The 20,283-nt window shown below is 42.9% G+C and overlaps 1 protein-coding gene across 4 annotated transcripts in view; it reads right to left on the minus strand.

The window, feature by feature from the left end:
- The window catches only part of ERBB4 (erb-b2 receptor tyrosine kinase 4), a 966,448-nt gene that overhangs the window by 235,961 nt on the left and 710,204 nt on the right, over positions 1 to 20,283 (minus strand). For all 4 annotated transcript variants that reach the window (XM_074968100.1, XM_074968101.1, XM_074968099.1 and 1 more), the window contains exons 6-7: positions 5,925 to 6,043; positions 233 to 374 (exon numbers count right to left, since the gene is read on the minus strand). In XM_074968100.1, coding sequence (XP_074824201.1) covers positions 233 to 374; positions 5,925 to 6,043 — 261 coding nt within the window. The remainder of the gene's footprint in view (positions 1 to 232; positions 375 to 5,924; positions 6,044 to 20,283) is intronic.

A 20,283-nucleotide genomic window follows, 5' to 3' on the forward strand; every position in this document is an offset into this window, starting at 1 on the left:
GCCCTAGTACAGGGCATTTTTATAACAGCATCCCAAAATGTCACTCTCTTTGATTAACATATAACTTCAAGGTATGACTGCCAAAGAGCATACCTGGAGCTATTACACAATTTACTTAGCTTTAAACTTAACATTGCCTAGCAATGGTTTCTTAATAGTGTTGTCTTCATGCGGAGTTGCACAACTTGCACTTCAGTGACAGTGTGAAAAAGGCAGGCGTCACGTAACTTACGTGGGCACTTTTTGACACAAAAAGCTCCGTAGGTGTATTTGGCATTGTGGTTGTGCTCCAGCTGGAAGGTGGTGGGATTGTAGACAAAAGTCTGGGGGCACTGAGTGACACATGCTCCGCTGTCGTTGAAATTCATGCAGGCCTGAAACACAAGGAAGCAAGGTTTCAGAGGGATAGCCGTGTTAGTCTGTATCAGCAAAAAGAACGAGGGAGGACTTGTGGCACCTTAGAGACTAACAAATTTATTTGGGCATAAGTTTTCATGGGCTAAAACCCACTTCATCAGATGCATGGAGTGGAAAATACAGTAGGAAGATATATATATATATACAGAGAACATGAAAAGATGGGGGTTGCCATACCAACCCTAACGAGACAAAGCAATTAAGGTGGGTTATTATAAGCAGGAGAAAAAAAACTTTTGTAGTGATCATCAGGATGGTCCATTTCAAACAGTTGACAGGAAGGTGTGAGTAACAGTAGGGGAGATAATTAGCATGAGGAAATAGTTTTCAGTTTGTGTAATGACCCATCCACTCCTAATCTTTATTCAAGCCTAATTTGATGGTGTCCAGTTTGCAAATTAATTGCAGTTCTGCAGTTTCTCACTGGAGTCTGTTTTTGAAGTTTTTTTGTTGAAGAATTGCCACTTTTAGGTCTGTGATTGACCATGGCACCTCTGCCATGTACATTGGCCAAACCGGACTGTCTCTCGGCAAAAGAATAAATGGACACAAATCAGACGTCAAGAATTAAAACATTCAAAAGCCAGTTGGAGAATACTTCAACCTCCCTGGACACTCAGTTACAAACTCCTCATTCTTTTTACAAGAAAGCAAGTTGATCATGTCATACCTCCTTCTGAATTGACTTACTTCAGAGTAGAACCTTGACTATCCATTATCTACAAAGGCATTGTTGCAATTACAGTGGATGGGACAGATTGTTTTTTCCTTGTCTGCGTTTAACCACTTAAGTTTCTTCTTAAGATATTATTAAAGATATTATTATTAAAACATGTATATGTCCAAAGCCCTGAGCAATCCGTTTTGAACCCATATGAACATTTTCAGTTTAAATGTAACTTGATGCCAATACATCTTCTAAAAGGGAAGCCTTATTTTCTTCATTATTCTGCTTACTATTAGCAATCAACTAATGGCAAACTTGATAGGCAGTTCCAAATCTGACAACAGCATACAGCTACTTAAGCTGCTCATATCCTGGCTGAACACACACTAACGATCTGCGCTGTAGAGGGCCAACCTTCTGATCTCTCATGGCACAGTTCAACAGGGGGACTGAAACTCCCAATTAGACAGCAATGAGAATAAGCATTTCCTTTGAGCTAGCACAGGAGGGGGTCATTTTCCTAAGTGGCAAGTGTAACCAGGTCAGTTAATTCACACACTGGGAAGGGAAAATAGGACTCAATATTCAGGCTCGACCATACATTACTGAGAGAGGACAAGGCCCTGACACATGAGGAGTCAAGTGTGTGGATAAAAAGGGTAGATGAATCTAGGGAAAAAATAAATTGAATATTCAAGACTTGTACCTAGATATGTGAGAAAACACTGATTTCTCCATTCTCTACCATTCTGTATCGTGCCTATTGTATCAGTCACAGGTGATAAGAAACGCAGACAGAAAAACTCTCAAATTAGAAAAATCCTGTCTGGTTGCAAGTTTTACATGAAAGGTTTATGCAAATAATTTGGGCCAGTGGAGGTCACCCCAATTCTGCCCCAGGATCCTCCTTGTACGGTTGGCAATAGGATTGTGCCTCCCCATGTAACTTTATATATCTTTCAGCAGCCTGATGGCCTCAAAACCTCTTTGGCCTTGGTATACAGCGTTCTGGTCAGCAAATAGCCAGCTGGTTCCTCTCTCTGTCTTGCTTCTTCAAAGAGCTAGCAAGAAGGGTCACAGCCCCCATACCCAGGGAGGAACTTCAGAGCACTCCTCTCACATTCAGAAGCAGGAGGACTGGGCAAGGCTCTTCTGGCTCTGCTGCCTCGTCTAAAAGCCCTTACCTCAGTCCAGGGCCTGAGTTGCCTTAGAAGGCATCACAGAGGTGGGATGAGGATGGGGCCAGCTGGGCCAAACCTGAAGATTTCAGGAAGGGAGAAGGTGGTAATACCTTTCCCCCCGAAGACTAGAAGGGGATATATAAGTGCTGCTGAAGGGAGAGGGCCCGCCTGGGAGAGTCAGGATGAAATCGTCAGACTTGCATGGAGTTCTTTGGTTCCCATGATCCTCTTGAGTTGACAGACTATCTCAGAGGTGGGCAAACTACAGCCCGCGGGCCACATCCAGCTTGTGGGAGCTTCCTGCCCGGCCCCTGAGCTCCCAGCTGGGGAGGCTAGCCCCCGGCCCCTCCCCCGCTATCCCCCCTCCCCTGCAGCCACGCCGCCGTGCCACCAGTGCTCTGGCCCACCGCTCTTGCTGGGCAGTGTGGGCGGCGTGGCTGGCTCCGGCTAGGCGGTGGGGCTGCGAGCTCTTATCGCTCTGAGTGGCATGGTAAGGGGGCGGGCAGTGGGGGGGGGGCAGGTCGGATAAGGGGCAGGGAGTTCCGGGGGGGCAGTCAGGGGACAGGGAATGGGGGGGTTGGATAGGCATGGGAGTCCCGGGGGGGCCTGTCAGGGGTCGGGGGTGTGGACAGGGGTTGGGGTAGTCAGGGGAAAGGCAGCAGGGGGGGTTGGATAGGAGTGGGGTCCCGGGGGGGGGCGGTTAGGGTCGGGGGGGATCTCAGGCGACAGGGAGCAAGGGGGTTTGGAAGCATCAGAGGTTCTGAGGGGGGCAGTCAGGGGGCGGGAAGTGGGAGGGGGCAGATAGGGGGCGGGGGCCAGGCCACTTGGGGAGGCACAGCCTTCCCTACCCGGCCCTCCATAGAGTTTCACAACCCCGATGTGGTCCTCGGGCCAAAAAGTTTGCCCTTCCCTGGCCTATCTAAACCGAACCTGCCATTTTTGGTTCATCAGAATCATGTATTTGAAAATAGGCTGTAATTTTACAGCTCTAGGATTAATTCACCAGAATCAGTGCATTTGATTTAGTTAATTCCCAATAAAGGTAAGTTCTGTGGTTGGATCAGGCCCTGAAAGGAGAATCATGTCTCCACTCCAGATTTATTTTCACCCCAGGTCTGAGAACATCATTAAACCTTTGTGTGTGTAAATACCATGAAACAGCTATGCCACAGGATGGCTATTGGCTTGCTTTCAAAGGTGAATGCACAGATTAATGAACGCCAGTGGGCCGAGGAAGATGGGAGAACTTTTCCCAGCAACATTAAAAACATTTTTACAACAGGATATTATTACAGGCTTTGAGAGGCTGCCATAATGTGCCAAAGGGTTTCTTAATGCACCCTGAACTGTACTTTTGTTTACTAATAAAGACTAATTTACTTTGTTTCCTCAGCACATTTTCTACATCCACCGTTGTCTTAGCAACTACGTCATCACCAGCATGACCATCCTCTGGTGATGACCTTAGTAAATGCATAATCAGAATGAGGCACACCGATGATACATTACTCAAAGAGATGACACTTTCCAGGAAGAATCTATTAAAAACCAATCTAGAAGACTCAGGAAGTTTTAATTTATTGCTGTAAAACTTTGTGTACGCTCATCACTGTTTCACTAACATATGCAGAACTTACCGCACTTGTTTCTAAATGTGCCCAAGACGCATATGAAAGCAAAGCAAACAACAAAATGCATAGGGAAAAGTCAAGGTGCACATCTCAATTAAAAAGGAAATAGCTACATTTTCTCCAAGATGTTGATCCAATGTCCCTGCATGTCCCCCACTACAGCCCCAAAGGGTACCACTTCTAGCCCATCACATGTTAGGAAGGAAATGAGTAGTTCTCAAAGCTGTTGAACACTAAGGCTTTGATTCTCATTTATACTAAGTGCCCCTGGCATCCCTCTGGGGCCCTTTGTATTTTCACACTGGAGCAGCACAAAAGTGCTAACATGATTTTTAGCACAGGCATTTCCATAATTGCTACAGAGAAGCTCCAGAAAAATATGAAGTGTTCAATGGCCTGTAGAAATCACATTTTCTCCTGTGCACTGTGGTGTTACAGAGATAAGACTGTAACAAATACATGGCCTCCTAACACTTCAGAAAGGATAGGTGTGTGGTTAAAGGGATAGATCGGGACTCAGAAGATATGGGATCAAGTCGTAGCTCTGCCACAGACTTCTGAAGTGGCCTTGTGCAAGTTACTTAACAAGTCCCCCAGCTGTAAAATGGGTAATAATACTTTATCTCATAGTTTGTCTAGTTAGACTGTGGGGGACAGGGACTGTCTCTTACTGGGTCTGATGGAAAGCCCACTGAAGTCAACGTAAGGGCTTCCACAGACTTCCTGTTAACTTTGAACGATGCCCACTATGTGTATTTTCAATACTGTGTTAAGTAGGACCCCGGTCGCAGTTGGCAGCTTTAGTCGCTCGCTGCTGTAATACAAATAACAATAATGTGATGGCTGTCACTATGCTGCACTCCAAGGCCACACAGAATTTCAGAGTGGAGACAGGGACAGAACTAGACCTGTACACTGCAAAGCACAGGCCCTTACCACTAGAGCGAAAGGAGAAGATTTGTGTGCCTGTGACACAGTTGAATAGTTCTGCTTCCATCCAAGAGAGGCAAATGTACACATACATTCTAGCCAGTCCATTACTATCTATTGGGCTATAAAATGAAATATACAAGATTAGCACAGCTTATGCCATGCACAATCGTCTTTCCTTATGCTATCTGACAGAGATTTTCAAAAAGGTCTAAGAGTTCAGCTTCCATTTCCTCTGAAAACCTCACCCTCTATGCTGGTATATGAGCATAGGTTAGTTCAGAACCTAACCTGAAATTACTAGGGAAAATGTAGGTGTGTACCCAGCTTCCACTGAAGAGATGAACAGACTGTGTGTCTTTGTGGGGTAGTGTGATGAAGGTACATGAATCTCTTTCCTCGGTAATAGGAGCAAAGGCTGCTTTCTGAGTTACACAACTAATTGACTGCATCTGGAAAGAATTTGGCCATACTGAGAATGTCTGAGAAAATTAAGCTCCTGGTTCAGTTTTAACCCTTTTTCTTTTCGAAAGGGTGTATTGTGTGCCTTTGGATTTTAGTGAATAGGAAACAATTTTTCTTCTCTTTCTTCTAAAACGCACACCCCAGTTGAATAGGGGAATTAGTTTAAACACAGTCTGGGAAGCATAAAAAAACATTTTTAACTTAGAAGCCAAACTGTATTGTCAAACTTCAGACAAAAAAAAAAAAAATAAAACAAAATACATTATGTGTGTGGTGTGTTATATATATAAACCCTTCAGCCCAAAATGTAATGGCAAACTCCTATAAAAATTCCCCACCATCTATAAGAGATAATTTTAGAAAAGTGAAAGATAAAAATCACATAGATTAGCATATAAATGGTTCCCAATCTGTATTTGTAAATCTCATAAATCTTTTAATGAGTAGTGTAAGATGATAAGTAATGTAAATGTAATGGGAAAAATATGAAATGATAAAATGTGCAGCTAAAAGCTTGAAACGTAGAGGTAATTCAATTAAAGGTGACAAAAATCATGAATTTCATGGATTAAAGGATAAACACTTGCACCGTGGCCGGTGGGATGAGGGAAATTAGGTAACTCCCAAACATACAAAGCAATCAGTGTCTTTAGGTCCGGAACAGCCTCCAGCGCATTCCCGATGGCAGCAGTCACTGACGTACGGCCCGTAGCAACGTCCATCGCATTGCTCTGCACACACGGTCTTTGTCACTGGAAAGGACAGAGGAATCAGCTGTCAAGAGAGAGCCATTTAAACTGGACAGGGATATTGAAAAAAAAAGCAAAACAAATCAACAAAGACAATGGAGTATTAAGAAGAGAACATCTGATTCTCTATAATAACCTCTAGCCCAGGGGTCACTCATGTCCTGTGTAATATCCCATCTACAAAGGAACATGAAAATGCCCAGGCGGTAGGACAGGTGTGTCTGGATTTATGAGGATTTGTTCTCTTAACCTTGGGAAGTCAGCGCAAATCCTGAATCTCTAATTTTCAGGGCGTTAGCAAAGGTTGATGTCTGGCTAGGAAAGAACCTATTGTGATATGAATCGCTTTTAATGTGGTTTTCTGTAAAGAATGACAGGGGTATGCAACAATATTCAGAAACTCAGAGTTAGTTCAGCAAAATCATAGGGCCACATTTTGCCCTCAACAAGCACCCATGTAGACAATGCTGCTGAATGGGTCTATCAGAGCAGCATATAGGTCATGTACTGTAACACACCACATCAATTTTCTACATTTTTTGGAAGGAAATGCTACACTCTAGCCTAAATTTCAGACAGGAAGGACTACATTCAGCCCTGTTGTAAGCCTTTAATGGCATTACCCTCATCTATGCCAGGGCTGAATTTGATCTAATGTGTCAGGAACCAACTGAGTATCTTCCGTTTCTCTGTACTTATGCATCACCGTGTTCTTTAAAACATAAGCACTTGTGGTGCTTAAAAGCTGCATCAACCATGGGACATTTCCTTTCCTAACTGATTTCAGTGGCACTAGGATTTAGCCCAAGGTCTTCCATGTTACCACAAAAAAAAAAATCTAAATCAAACCCTCTACATTTTATTCCGTAAAGTACCAAGACCTCTTCTCCAGGTGAAAGAACTATTGGTCCACACTCATAAAACACGAGAGAAGTTTGATACTTATAAAAACAGGTACAATTCCTAATTCCTGGTGATTCAAAGTGAGCAGTCAGCAACCAGGCAGTGCTCTTCAATGTAATAGTTAGACTGAACTTACTGAACTCTGTCTACTTGAAACATGAATCTCTCTTCAATGATTCATTGTATTAAAAGGCTGTAAAAGGTGGTTTTTGGAGTTCTCAGTAAGAAATTGGAAAAGTTCACTGAGGGCTCAGTTTTATTTTTTGTAAGATGAAACGTACACTTTGCTTCTCCACAAACTCATAATGATCTTCCCTTTGTAGCCCTGCTTCTCATACTGAAGGATCCCAAAGCCCTACAGAATTGATCTGGTACATAGACTATGCACAGGAACCACTTCATCAAAGCCGAAAATACAACCGCCTCTGGATGAAATGCAGCCCCGCTAAGCAAAGGACAGAAAGTGAGAAATAGTGTTTCTGATTGAAATGGCAGATGGAATTCAGGTGGGCAGAATTTAGTAACCAAACTAGAATTTGCCCAATGTATGGGGATGAATGCTACTGCTCTGACAAAGGACAGTTTGTGGTTTAAGAATGACAATACATGATTAGGACCAGAGTTTTGAGTCTCACCCAAAATACTTGAGTTTTAATTCACCTGCAGCAGTGCTGAGCTCCCTCATGACATGATGGGGCAGTGGTGCAGTACTGACCGAGGCAAAAAGTGCTGCCTCTTTAATCACTGGCACTGCTTCCTGAAACACATGGGTGTCTTTAGGGATAACAAGAGGCAGTGTCGTAGTGGACAGTACACTAGACTGGGAGTCAGGAGACCTGTGTTCTAATCCCAGTGCTAACACTCACCTTGGGCAAATCACTTTACCTCTGTTTCCCTTCACATATTTTGTCTACCTTGTCTCTTTATACTGCAAACTCTCTGGTGCCACGGTCTCTCCCCATATGTCTATACAGTGCAATGGAGCCTCTAAATTGGTTGAGTGTTAACGTGGTACAAATAATGCTAATCATACCAGTCACATATGAAGCCGATTAAATCCCATTTGGCTTGTGAACCATGACAGGGTCCCAGCACACCACAGTCTGGCTGTAGGACATAGTGCATAGGGACTCTGTTTAATGGGGAAAAATAGGAGACGTTAACAGTTTACAGGGAACCCTACCGACCATTAGATGGGGAACTTCAGCAAGTTCTGGTTCAAGCTGACCTTGGCGGAGGAGTAATGATGCTACACTCCTATAATTAACCTTAACTGACCACTTTGTTCTAAAGCAGTTCATTGCTTGCGAATGGAAAATATTTTTCAAGTGTTCAACAAAAAAAATACCAAAACCTCCTACCAACTTTCTTCTCTACACTTATTTTAATAAATTGCTGATTTCTCATACGTAAAAAAACTATATTTAAGAAAATACAGGATTTGTGTAGTGTAAATGAATCCATTTTTCAATGTGAAGTCCCCTCGCTATCTATCAGAACTTTAGATAATGCAAAAAACTATTTAAAGACCTTACATTTATGTATGGAATAAAGGTGTAAATAAGCAAAGAGAAGGTAAGAAGCAATCATCATTTAAGATCTAAAGGAGTAAAGTGATGCACTCAGAATAATTTTATCCATCCTGATAACTAAGACAAGCTCATGGATAGAAAATATTTTCTTTGTGACTTATGCAAACTGAATTGCAGCACAAATGGAAGATCTCTGTAAAGCAAACCCACTTACTGCCAACTTACTAGTAGAAAGAACAGACAGAGCTTATTTAAATTACTTTAAATAAACATATATCAATGCAATCTCAAAACAGATATGCAAATCAATAAATATATCTAAGTACAACTGGTGATCTGCAGTACATAACCACCATACTAACATGAACTGATAAGGTCTGATCCTCAGAAGGTGTAATTTAAGTCAATGGAAGTACACTGATTTACAACAGCTGAGAATTTCCTCATATTGTACTGTGTCTGTCTTTCAATAGCATTTCATTATTCAATATATTAATTGGTATATACAGATAAATAAAACTCATCCGTGTAAGTAAGTTTCTAATGAAAGCCTATCTATTTTACTATAGACTGAAAGTTTGATACAATGTTAACTCCCATGTGAATATTGGTACCTTCTAACTCATTTTAACAAAAAATTCACTATAAATGTGACTCTTAGTGCTCTGTTTAAAGCATATAGCACACATGTGGTAGATGTAAAATAATAAGGAATGATTGTAATAAACAATCCAAGGTGTTATAGGTAGGAATGGGAGGCAGCATCAGGATAAAATAAGAAACACTGTGTGCTTAACCCTTTCAGAGCTCACTAAATCTTTTTGTAAATTCTATAATGTATGATAATTTTTTCCCCCTCTTCATTTCTTCATGGCTCTCCAGTTTCTAGATTTGAGCTTGGGTTAGAAGCAGAAATACCGGATTTTTTCAATGCAAAGCTATTCTTGCTAGATATTTGAACTGGCTGATATAAAGTAGCACCAGAAAACTAGAGAGAAACCACGATTTTAGAAAATTTACAACCTAATTTCTGGATTAAAGACATTTGATTAATTTCAGATTATAGCTTCAGAAAAATCTCTGAAATTCTTAGATACTTATCCAAATTAAGCTAAATCTTTGGTAGGTTTATCCATCACTAGTCATAAAAAGTTTTACTACTTTATTATCAACCCACTTTTTTAAGTGAGAGAGTTGGTACTGCCACAAATTTTGCCGTATGATTAGGTTTGGTTCCAATCAATGCCCAGTTTTAAATACATGAAGGTTACTTATCTATAATCGGAGTCCTTTGAGACAGCTCTGCATATTCACATTAATGGGTACCGCCCCACCAAGCTGTGCCTTACAGTAAAAGCCTCTTCGAGCAGTGTAAACTAGAGCCCTCCCATGCCCCCCACTCCAACCCCTCCCCTCAGCATCATGATCTACTGAGGATGAGGCCAGAAAGAGGGCTGAGTGCTCTCACCACCTCATTTCCTTCCACCACAAAGCCAGAGGCACAGAACAACAGGGACTCTGACAGAGAGGGGAAGGTGGGTGGGAAGGGTGAATGTGCAGAGCCATCTTGAACAACTCCGGTTACAGGTAAGAAACCTTCATTTCTGCTTCTAGTGGTTCTGCATATTTCCACTTATGGGATAGTCTGATAAGCACTGCTGCACCTAATCTGGAGGTGGGAACAGAGTCCTCATGGACCAGAGGCTGAAGCACCGTCTTGCTGAATCCAGCACCCTCTGGCAGAAAAGCTCTGCTTTCTATGGACTCCAGTATGGCACCTATAAAAGGGATCTTTTGTGAAGGGCAGAGGATTGACTTTGGGTGGCTGAGAAAGAGTCTGAGGTCTGAAAAGAGATTGGTGGTGAAGACCATATGGTTTAACAGATCCTCATGTAAGGACGACTTTGGTAGCCAGTCCTCTAAATAGGGTAAACAAAAATACACTCATTCCTGAGATAAGCTGCCAGCACAAAGAGACATTTTGTAAAAACTCTGGTTGCCACTGAAAGGCCAAATGAAAGACCATGTACAGGAAGTGGTGATTGCCCACCACAAATCGAAGGTACTTGCAATGATTTTGCAGAATAGAAATATGTCCTTTGCACTGAGTTGTGAACCAATCCATGACTAACAGCAAAGGAATTGTGGTGGCCAGAATCCAACATGTGGAATCAAAACTTCCAAATGTATTTATTTAAATCCCTTAAATCCAGCATCAGTCAAAAAAAAAAAACAAAAACAAACCCAACCCACCAATCATTTTTCTGCACCAGGGAATAAAATCCCTGGCCCCTCAGGTATTCAGGAACCTCCACAACTGCTCCTATCAGAAGTAATTTTTTCACTTCTGTGATAAGCACCACCTCAGGAGAATGGTCCCTGAAGAAGGAGGGTAGGGGAGTTGGGAGGTGGCAAAATTCTTAGTTGTATGGCATAGCCCCTTTCTACAATCTCTAGAATCTATTGCATCACTGTAATTTGCCTCCATTTGTTGATGAAGTGGACTAGCCTGTCTCCAAAGAAAAGGGTACATTGGGTCTCATCTGACTGGTTCTCAACTCCTGATTGTCCCTTCAGAACCGATGCTTGTTATGCTGTGATGATGACGATGATAAGGAAGCAGTTTGTTTAGATTCGGATCTTGGCTTGAAAAGTTTTTTCCTACAGTGGCCCTAGGAGGATGCTGGTATTGCTGGGTCACCAAAAGATAAGATTCCTTTAACAGAAGTAATCAAACCCAGAAAGTGAGCTGTCAATCTCAGGTCTTTCAGTTTTCCCAGTCCCTCTTCTCAATTAAAAAAAAAACTGCCTTCAAAAGGAAGATCCTCCAGCTTAATTCTAGTGCCCATAGCTAGGCAGGAGAAATGAAGCCATACGTACCACCTGATGATGGTCAAAACAGACACAAGTGCTCTGGCAGCAGAGTCTGAAGCATCAACCAAGATCCTGGGTGCATGACTGGCTACATCCTGGCCCTACATTACATTGGTTCTCACCAACCTTCTTCTGTTATCAGACAAATCTGGTAAAAACAATGTCATACTTCCCAGAGATGTAACTGGTAACAGGCCATGACCACCTGATAATTAGCTATCCATAGCGAGGGATGATGAAGAGAATATCTTTCTCCCTAACAAATCAATCCTTTCCCCCTCTTTATTAGCTGGGGTGGGACATGATAGTCCAAATCTCACTGTGTTTCTGGAAGCAGCTACCTTGGGGACAGGGTGGCTGTGAAAGCAGGGAAGCCCCTCAGAGGGTATCTGATACAGCTTGTCAGCTTTCTTAGAAACAGGTTGGCAAGAAGCAGGGGTGGTCCACATGGATTTAGCCGGCTGTAGAAAACCAGCCATAATGGATACAGATATTCTACTAGTTGTAGTAGCCCAGAGAATATTGCACACCAGGTGACAAGTCTCTTCTGCAGGCACTGCAGGAAGATTTGAAGTTGACACTATATGATCCACAAAGTTATGGAACTCCATAGTGTCCTTGGAAAGAGAGGAGGATAAAGCCACCCCCACATGTTCATCCCATGACAAATCAGGCTTATAGTCCATTTCCAAATGCTCCTGACCGAAGACAGAAGGCACCTCCTTGTCTTCTTACTCAAAAAGTGTTTAACGCATCACTGTCTGTAATGTCAACAGATTCAGAGGAGTGGAATTCAAGATTTCTGGACTGCTAAATTCTTAACAGAAGAAACATTACCTCTCCATCCACTCGGACGGTAATTAAACTCATGAGGTGGCTTCCAGTAAGGCTATGGGCCCCGGGTTGCCAGTCACCCCAACAATTAGGGTTTGGGAATATGCCTTCAGGAGGAGGACCAAAGAGTGGTATAAAGCGAACCACAGGTCTCTGTATCTGTCCTCTATCTTCCTCCTGGTAAGGATTTGAGTCTGGATCCCATATGGAATGTAATGGTGATAATAGTGGATCCAAAGGGAAGAATGGAGATCTAGATCTTTGGGGAGACCCTGCAGAGGTCCAAGGTAAAGGAAGCAAAGGATGATTCTAGGGAAGATCGACAGTGTCTTCTGGCCTCCTCCTCTTAACAGCAGATGGGGAAGATGACCTCGGAACTGGGGAAATAAGTTTCCTTCTGGAACCCCTGTGGTTTCCCACTCAGAACCAACGAAGCAAAGGGAGCCGGTAGGTGAATCTGGAATATCATGGTGACAGAGTTTTCTGGAACTGAGGACATAATCGGAACCAACCAAAGAACTGACAGCGGATCTGAAAACGACATCAGATCCAACATTCCACACCACTCCATTATCCCTGGCTATGAAAGATGGAACGGCTCTCTGCCAGGTAACCATAGCATCTTGTCAACATCTGACGGATCCAACAGTTCTCATGCATGGGAATTGGCACTGCTAACACTGCCCAGCACAGCTGTTTTTATGTCTCCCAGCCTCTTTTTCCACAACAGACAGAACCGGAGGCACTGATGGCCCAGTTTCTGACACACTGAGCAATTCCCTCTTCTTGGATGCAGACGCGGAAGTCAGAACCAGCCCCGGTCCCACAGATGCAAGGTTTCCATTGGAGTCACTGAGTTGGGAAGCACAAGGTATGGCAATGATGAGGGTGGCCGAACTCTCTCAGCCTCTCTTTTGGAACAGGGGCCAATGGAGCTGACCACATGGCCCTCAGTTCGGATATCTGTAGCCTTACAGGCTTCACTGATGGAGCCGCAAGCACCGAGTCAGACCCCACCAGGACTTGTAGACCTCCAGTCGCTTGGAGCCGCTGGTAGCCACAGGAACAGAGACTGCTCTGTTTGATTTGGGATCTGAGTCTTGATCGGGTCCAAAAGGTTTAGCCTCAAGGGCTTCCTTTAGGAAAAGGAGTTTCAAGTGAATTTTCCTATCCTGACATGCTCTGGGATTAAAGATTCAGCAAATCCAACACCCAGAAGGCAAGTCTCCTTCTCCCAGGCACTTGAGGCACCGCATATGCTCATCGGATGCTGGGCAGACAGCTGGGCAGGAAGCCCACTTCTTGAATCCTGGCTGCTTCTGTTTCTTCAGTTCCTCTATCACCTGGAACCTGTAGAAACCCGAATTCACTAACTATATGAAACGAGTTAACACAGACTATTTCTAGCAGTCAGACACTGCGACTCTGAAGAGACCAGAGCAGATTCACATTCATCCAGGCTGGCGGGGGAAGGTGGTGGGAAGGAGTACTACCCTCTGCATAGCCTTGCTCTCAGTGCACTGTGATGCTGAGGGGAGGGGCGCGAGGGGTGCGGGCGTGCTCTGACACTGCCAGAAGATGTTTTTACTGTGAGACACCACAAAGCGGTGCAGTACCCATAAATGGCCATATGGAGAGCCCCTCAGAGAACTGCAAGAATTTAAGGGAGCAGTGGGATCTGTATCTAGATCTAGGTTTGAATTTAAAGGCTGTGAAAGTTCTCCACCATAATGTGCTGAACAGAACCTGAAATGTGAACGGTGGCAGTCGCTGGGTGACAAAGTTCAAAATCCTGAACCAACTTTTGTACCCATCCATAATTATGAGTGATCAATATCTTGTGGGGTTTGTGTTGTCGTTTTGCATCCCCGAAATATGTTGGCGAATTAAAGTGAACGAGTAACCAACCAGCCAGGCCAGCAAGGAGAATCCTGTATTCTGTGATATCTATGTCCAACAACCAAACAAACTAAACAAGAAAACAAAAGAAGAATCAACAGAACTTTGAAACAAACCAGCACAGCACTGGAGGCTAAGCCAGGAAGTGAGGCTTACAGCAATGTCACTGTACTGCTGCTACCTCATTGCCTCCTAGGTGGGAAATCTTGCTTCAAAAAGAGGTAGGTGTTGCTAGATTCTACTTACAGGAGCCAGCTGCTGCTTGGCTCCTACGGAGTTCCCTCGAGAGTTCCGCCCTGACCCATCTCCAGGAAGTGAGATTGTCTGGGCACAGGGAGAGTGTGTTTACAAATTACTGAGGGGAATTTAAAGTTTAAAAAGCACTGCAAAGGGGGTATAGAGACTTATTGGTTTTAGCTGCTTCTCAATACATCTCTTAACCCCAATATTGTGCAAATATCCAGCTACCACCAAGCCGCTGGCTTCGCTGCAAATTTCCAGGGGGAAAATTGTAAGTACATAACAATTATGCATTTCAACTTTATTTTTCATTATTTTTAAAAATAAGCATAATTGTGCCCTCGTTTATTCCAGAAAAAGTTTAAATCTTTTTTTCCCCATTTCATTTGGGTCAACTTGTTCTTCTCTAAAAGTTTTTAACAAAGCCCTGTGGGTAAAATTTTCAAAAGCATCTTATTAACTCAGGAGCTGAAAGTCCTGTTTTCAAAAGTGAGTTAGGGTCAGATTTTTAAAATTATGAGGGCATCTAAAATGCAAATAGACACCTACTGGGTATTTCAAAAGTGCCTAGGCACCTACATTGTATTGATTTCAATGCGAGTTAAGCCCCTTTTCAAAATCCCACTAGGTGCCTATCTGCATCTTTAGACACCTAACTACCTTTAAAAATCTAGCCCTTAGCCATAGGATCTTAAGTCTCATTGGAAGTGGACAAGATTTAACCTCTTAAGGGCCAGATTTTCCAAGATATTTAGGCACCTAGTGGAATTTTCAAAAGCTCCTAAGCAGGAAAGGTGCCTGAACTGCTTAGGCTCTTTGATAATACCATAAGGTACCTAAACACCTTGGAAAATCTGGTCCTAAGTACCTAAATCAATTTTGAAAATGAGATGTAGGGTCCTAAGTCACTTTGCATTTTTAAAAAATGTTAGCCTATAGTCTTAACATTGTTCATATCCACTTATTCATATCCGCTTGTTCTTGTCAATCCATCATGGTAATCTCTACCCATATCAGCATTGCTACCTCTCATTATGTTACCATCAATTTTGCAAGATTTGGTGATTTTTTTTTAAAGCAAGTGATTAAAAAAAAACCCTGATGTTCTGCTACTAAGTTCAATTCTAGCCCCCAGGGCTGCAGAGAAAAAGCTTGAAAACATTGACCACTAGGAGGCCCTCAGACCAGAAGGAAAATAAAAAGAACCTAAAATTTATTATTTAACAAAAAATCTGTCTCATAAATTTGTGCAGATTGATTCATGATTTTTGAACACTTGGGGTTAGCAGTAATATGACATAAAGTGATTCTGTCTACATGCTCTGAAAATCCCAAGCTGTTATTTTTAAAAGTCACAAGCTACAGAACACAAGGAATTATTAGTGGTGCCAATGAACTAACTCAAGGGAAAGAGAGTGAGAGACAGAGAGAGCAGCAGGAAGCCAGCATTAGGAAATTGTGCCTTTTAGAAAGTAATGAAAATCATTCTCTTATTGTTGGACCACGGAATGGCTCTGCAACTTAGGGCCCATTTTTAATTGGATCTGCGTGATTTAAAATTATACTTAAAAAAATTAGCCTAGTTGTGTTGTTGTTGAGACTGGATTGAAAAGCCTTGAAAAGTAGATCTGAGTAGTTCTAGACATATTTTTCTGAAGCTCTAAGGATTTACTACTATTTTGTATTAAACAAAAAAAAAGAGCAAATTGCATTACAGCTGAGAGTTTGAGAGCCAAAATTTCAGGCTGATGCAATTTAAAATATTGAAACTGGGAAAAAGAGGCATATACAATAACACATTATAACCTTTAACTATAGCAATGCTGTTAAAAAAAAGTTCCTTGCTCTCTCTCCATAACAATTTAACATTTTTTACAAACCTTAAAGATTTGGCTGAAACTAGCTGCAAGTAGAAAATTAACATGATTGACATAGTCAACCTAATTATACCTTGAAGCAATCTATTTACCGTGGCCTCGGGAAGCGAGGCTAATAATCATGGCATTGTAAATATCAATTGACGTGGGAATTAGATCAAAAATCACATTACAAATGGCTGGCTGTATTTGTTAACACTACGAATGTTGACTTTCTCTGAGACCCTCTTGCTGAAGTACTGACCCATGGGCCGGTTTGATAAATTGTCGGGTCTAGGTGTGATGGAGGGTTCAGCAGGAGTAGTGCTGCCTCTGCTCTATTGTCTCCCACCCTTTGCAGACTCCATAGTTTGGGAAGGGTCAGTGAAAAAGCCCTACACCATCACTCCACACTAAGTACAGTTCCTGAGTTAACGGCGAGCCAATCAGCACTAACTCTGTTTTCCCCTCCACAAATGTGAACCCCATCTCCTGAGTAGAGGGGAAATGTTGATGGGCTTTGGTGATCGGATTTGTTTTACTTTTACCCTGGTCTTTCATTGCACAGTTGTAAACCCTGGCGCTCCCCAACTAAACTATGGGAAGGAAATTCTACGAATGGAAACTCAGAGCTTCCTTATTTGGAAACAGGCCACATAGGGAACATAAATATTCTCCATTATGGCTACGCAGCCACAGAGGCTGCTGTGGGTACTGCCTCCTGTCTATGGGGCCCTTCCTGACAGTCAGCCAAGGAGGAATTTAAAAGGGCCAAGTGGCCTAAAGAGACAGATGTATTTCTGGTAGCTCAATTGCACAGCTCACCAGAAAGAGAGGGGCCAAGAATTCCTCTCCTCCCAAAGCAGTGACCAAAGGACTGAGGGAGTGCACCACTTTGTGGGGGAGGATCCTGAAAGTAGCAGAAGGCTAGGAGAGCCCTCTCTGAAAGTACAGATGTCCATTACCCCCCTCCCCCCAACACACACACACCACTCTCCTTGGGACTGAGGGGAGGTGAAGGAAAGGACACTTCCCCTTTTCCCAACCCATGAGCAGCTAATTTTAGCTGGCCAAGACCTATACTCTGTCCCTCTACGGGTATGTCTACATTTGGAGCTAGAGTGTGATTCTCATCAGAGACCCTAGGCCCATACGCAGGGTGGCGAAACCCTCCCACCATTTGCCCTGCCACAGCCACACTCTATTTTTAGCATGCTACTCAATGAGAGCTAGTGCGAGTCTGTCTCATCGAGCTGAGAATGACACCCCAACTCCAAGTGCAGACATACCCTATGGGCTACACACAGCTATTTCCTCCAGCCTATAGCTGTCAGGGGTCCCATGGGGAGTAGGATTTGAATGGTGCTGGGGAAAGGCAGGCCCCAAAAAAGAGAGTCAAGCAGCATGGTAGGTGAGAAGAGCACTGACACCAATTCAGCAGTTCCCAGTCCTACAGGATAAGTAATTTTTGGAGTCCTATATAGCAAGCAAAATCTTCTCCTGGTCAGGGCAATGGAGCATGACCCCAGCCTTCTAAGGCTTCTGCTATTTAGGAGGATACGGATACTGCTTTTGCATAAATCCCACAGCTTCTTAAGAGACTGTATTTCCTCAGCATGTTATCTCAAACATACAGTGATCACACACACCAGTCTAGAGGATTCCAGCCCCAGTTCAGCAAGGTACGTAAGCCCACTGACCTCAGAAGGACTACCCATGTGCTTAAGGGTAGGCCTGTGATGAATTGGGTCCTCTGTCATGCTGTTCATGTTGGAAAACATTCTCAGTTCCTGGTAACTGACAATTTATAGCACTGTTTACAAAGCCTGCACTATGAATAGCTGGGTCTTGTTTGGTTTGACTTTTTAAATTGGTACTAGACCTGTGCAGAGGACGGAAATGCTATTTCATGAAGGATTTGAGATTTCAACATTTGGCTTTGTTCCAAATAGGAACACAGACTATGAAATTCTCGGAGATGGACATTTCCCTCCAAAACTGTTTTGGATTTACTGGAAAGTTCTGACTGAGTATGGTTCTAGCAAAGTTTCTGTGACCAGCTCTGTTACTTTTACCAAGAAAGTCAACGTGCCTACATTTCACGCTACAAAAAGGTCATGATCTATCCTTCTTAATCCTGTGGTATGTGCATTACATGTTGTCATAAATATAAAGGGAAGGGTAATCACCTTTCTGTATACAGTGCTATAAAATCCCTCCTGCCAGAGGCACAAAATCCTTTTACCTGTAAAGGGTTAAGAAGCTCAGGTAATCTGGCTGGCACCTGACCAAAAGAACGAAGAAGGGGACAAGATACTTTCAGATCTGGTGGGCGGGGGAAAAGGTTTTGGTCTGTCTGTTGTGTGTGCTTGCCGGACACAGACCAAGGAAGCAAGCAATCCAACTCCATTAGAATTAGTAAGTACTAGCAAGGGAATGTGTTAGCTTATTTTTGTTTTGGCTTGTGTTTTTTCTCTGTCCTGAGAGGAAGGTTTATTCCTGGTTTTTGTTTTTGTTTTTGTAACTTTAAAGTTTGGGCCAGAGGGAAGTCCTCTGTGTTTTTTTAATCTGATTGCCCTGTAAGATTATCTTCCATTCTAATTTTACAGAGGTGCTTCTTTTACCCTTTTTTTTTCTAATAAAGTTCTGTTTCTTTTAGAATCTGATTGGGGGTTTTTTTAGTGTCCTAAAAAACCCAAGGTTGGTCTGTGCTCATCTTGTTTATTCTCAAGCCTCTCCAGGAAAGAGGGTGTGGGGGGATATTAGGGGGGAGCAGGAATTCCAAGTGGTCCTTTCCCTGAGTTTGTCTAAATCACTTGGTGGTGGCAGCATTACCTAATCCAAGGTACAAGGGAGAATTTGTGCCTTGGGGAGCTTTTAACCTAAGCTGGTAGAAATAAGCTTAGGAGGTCTCTCATGTGGGTCCCCACGTCTGTACTCTAGAGTTCAGACTGGGGAGGGAACCCTGACACACGTGTATCACAACTGTTAGAGTGCTCAATTCTAAAGAGGAATTCCTAGATAATTTTAATGGCATCAATGTTGGAAGGGATCGAGGGGTGGAGGATGCTGCTAAGGGTGTATGGGGGGGCTGCGTGCAATTTTTCCTTGGGGGAACCTGCTGCAGCTGTGTGGAGTGAGTGAGGTGAGTGTATGCATATGAGAGAGAGACAGGGCATGTGCCTGTGACCCAGGGACCTCTTGATGCCAGCTGGCAGAGGGCACTGAGGTACATCAGGGCTACAGGGATCCCATGGGTCTGATATCTACATACTAGTTCACAAAAGAGTGTCATGTAAGATATCTAATGAAAGCTTGTGTCATACTGGTCCATATAATCATTGTGAAATATACATACAGAAAATATATAAGGAGTTATGTGTGTGTATATATACACACACTGAAAATTATGTTCTCTAGGTCTGTGACATGGGGCTGGTCACCAGAAAAGGCCAGACACAGGTTTCTTTAATGCAAAGAGATGTTTATCTATCTGTCTGGCTACACGTACATTGAGTATTTTGTGGTTCACAATGGGCCATTTACTGTCTGAGCAAAATGTTAATCAAGTGATTGCAAAGTGGGAGATGCTACACAGGAAAACACAAGCCGTGGGAGTTATCCTGTTTGCAAATACAGTGAATGGATTTTTGGACTATAACTGTAGAGACAAACTTGGGATCAAAGAGGACAGTGTGCTTATTTCATGAACGAAAGGACACTGCCAAGTCTGGCTGTAATAGCTGGAAGGGGTTTGGGTGAGTTTTTGCTCTTATGCCATGACAATGTCTTATTATTTAAGTTTAGGTTCTAAGATGCATGTTTTGATTTTATTTTACATGTAACTCTTTGTTTCCAATATTTATGCTTGCCACGATGTGAACCTCTTGTTCTTTGTTAAGTAAATGTCTTGATTTTACCATAAACATATCTAAGTGCTGTGTGTTAAGCAGCCCTTTGTTCTACCGGGTGACTGATAAGCCTCCCTGTGCTGTTCCTTTGGGAACAGAAGAGCTGAGAATTCTGTAAGCGTCCAGTGGATCTGGGCTGGGCACTCCAGAGGGACGCTCAATGGATTCGGGGGTTAGAATGTGTCTGTGTCATT

The sequence above is a fragment of the Natator depressus genome, chromosome 11 (genome assembly GCF_965152275.1).
Source record: "Natator depressus isolate rNatDep1 chromosome 11, rNatDep2.hap1, whole genome shotgun sequence".
NCBI classification, from domain to species: Eukaryota; Metazoa; Chordata; order Testudines; family Cheloniidae; genus Natator; species Natator depressus.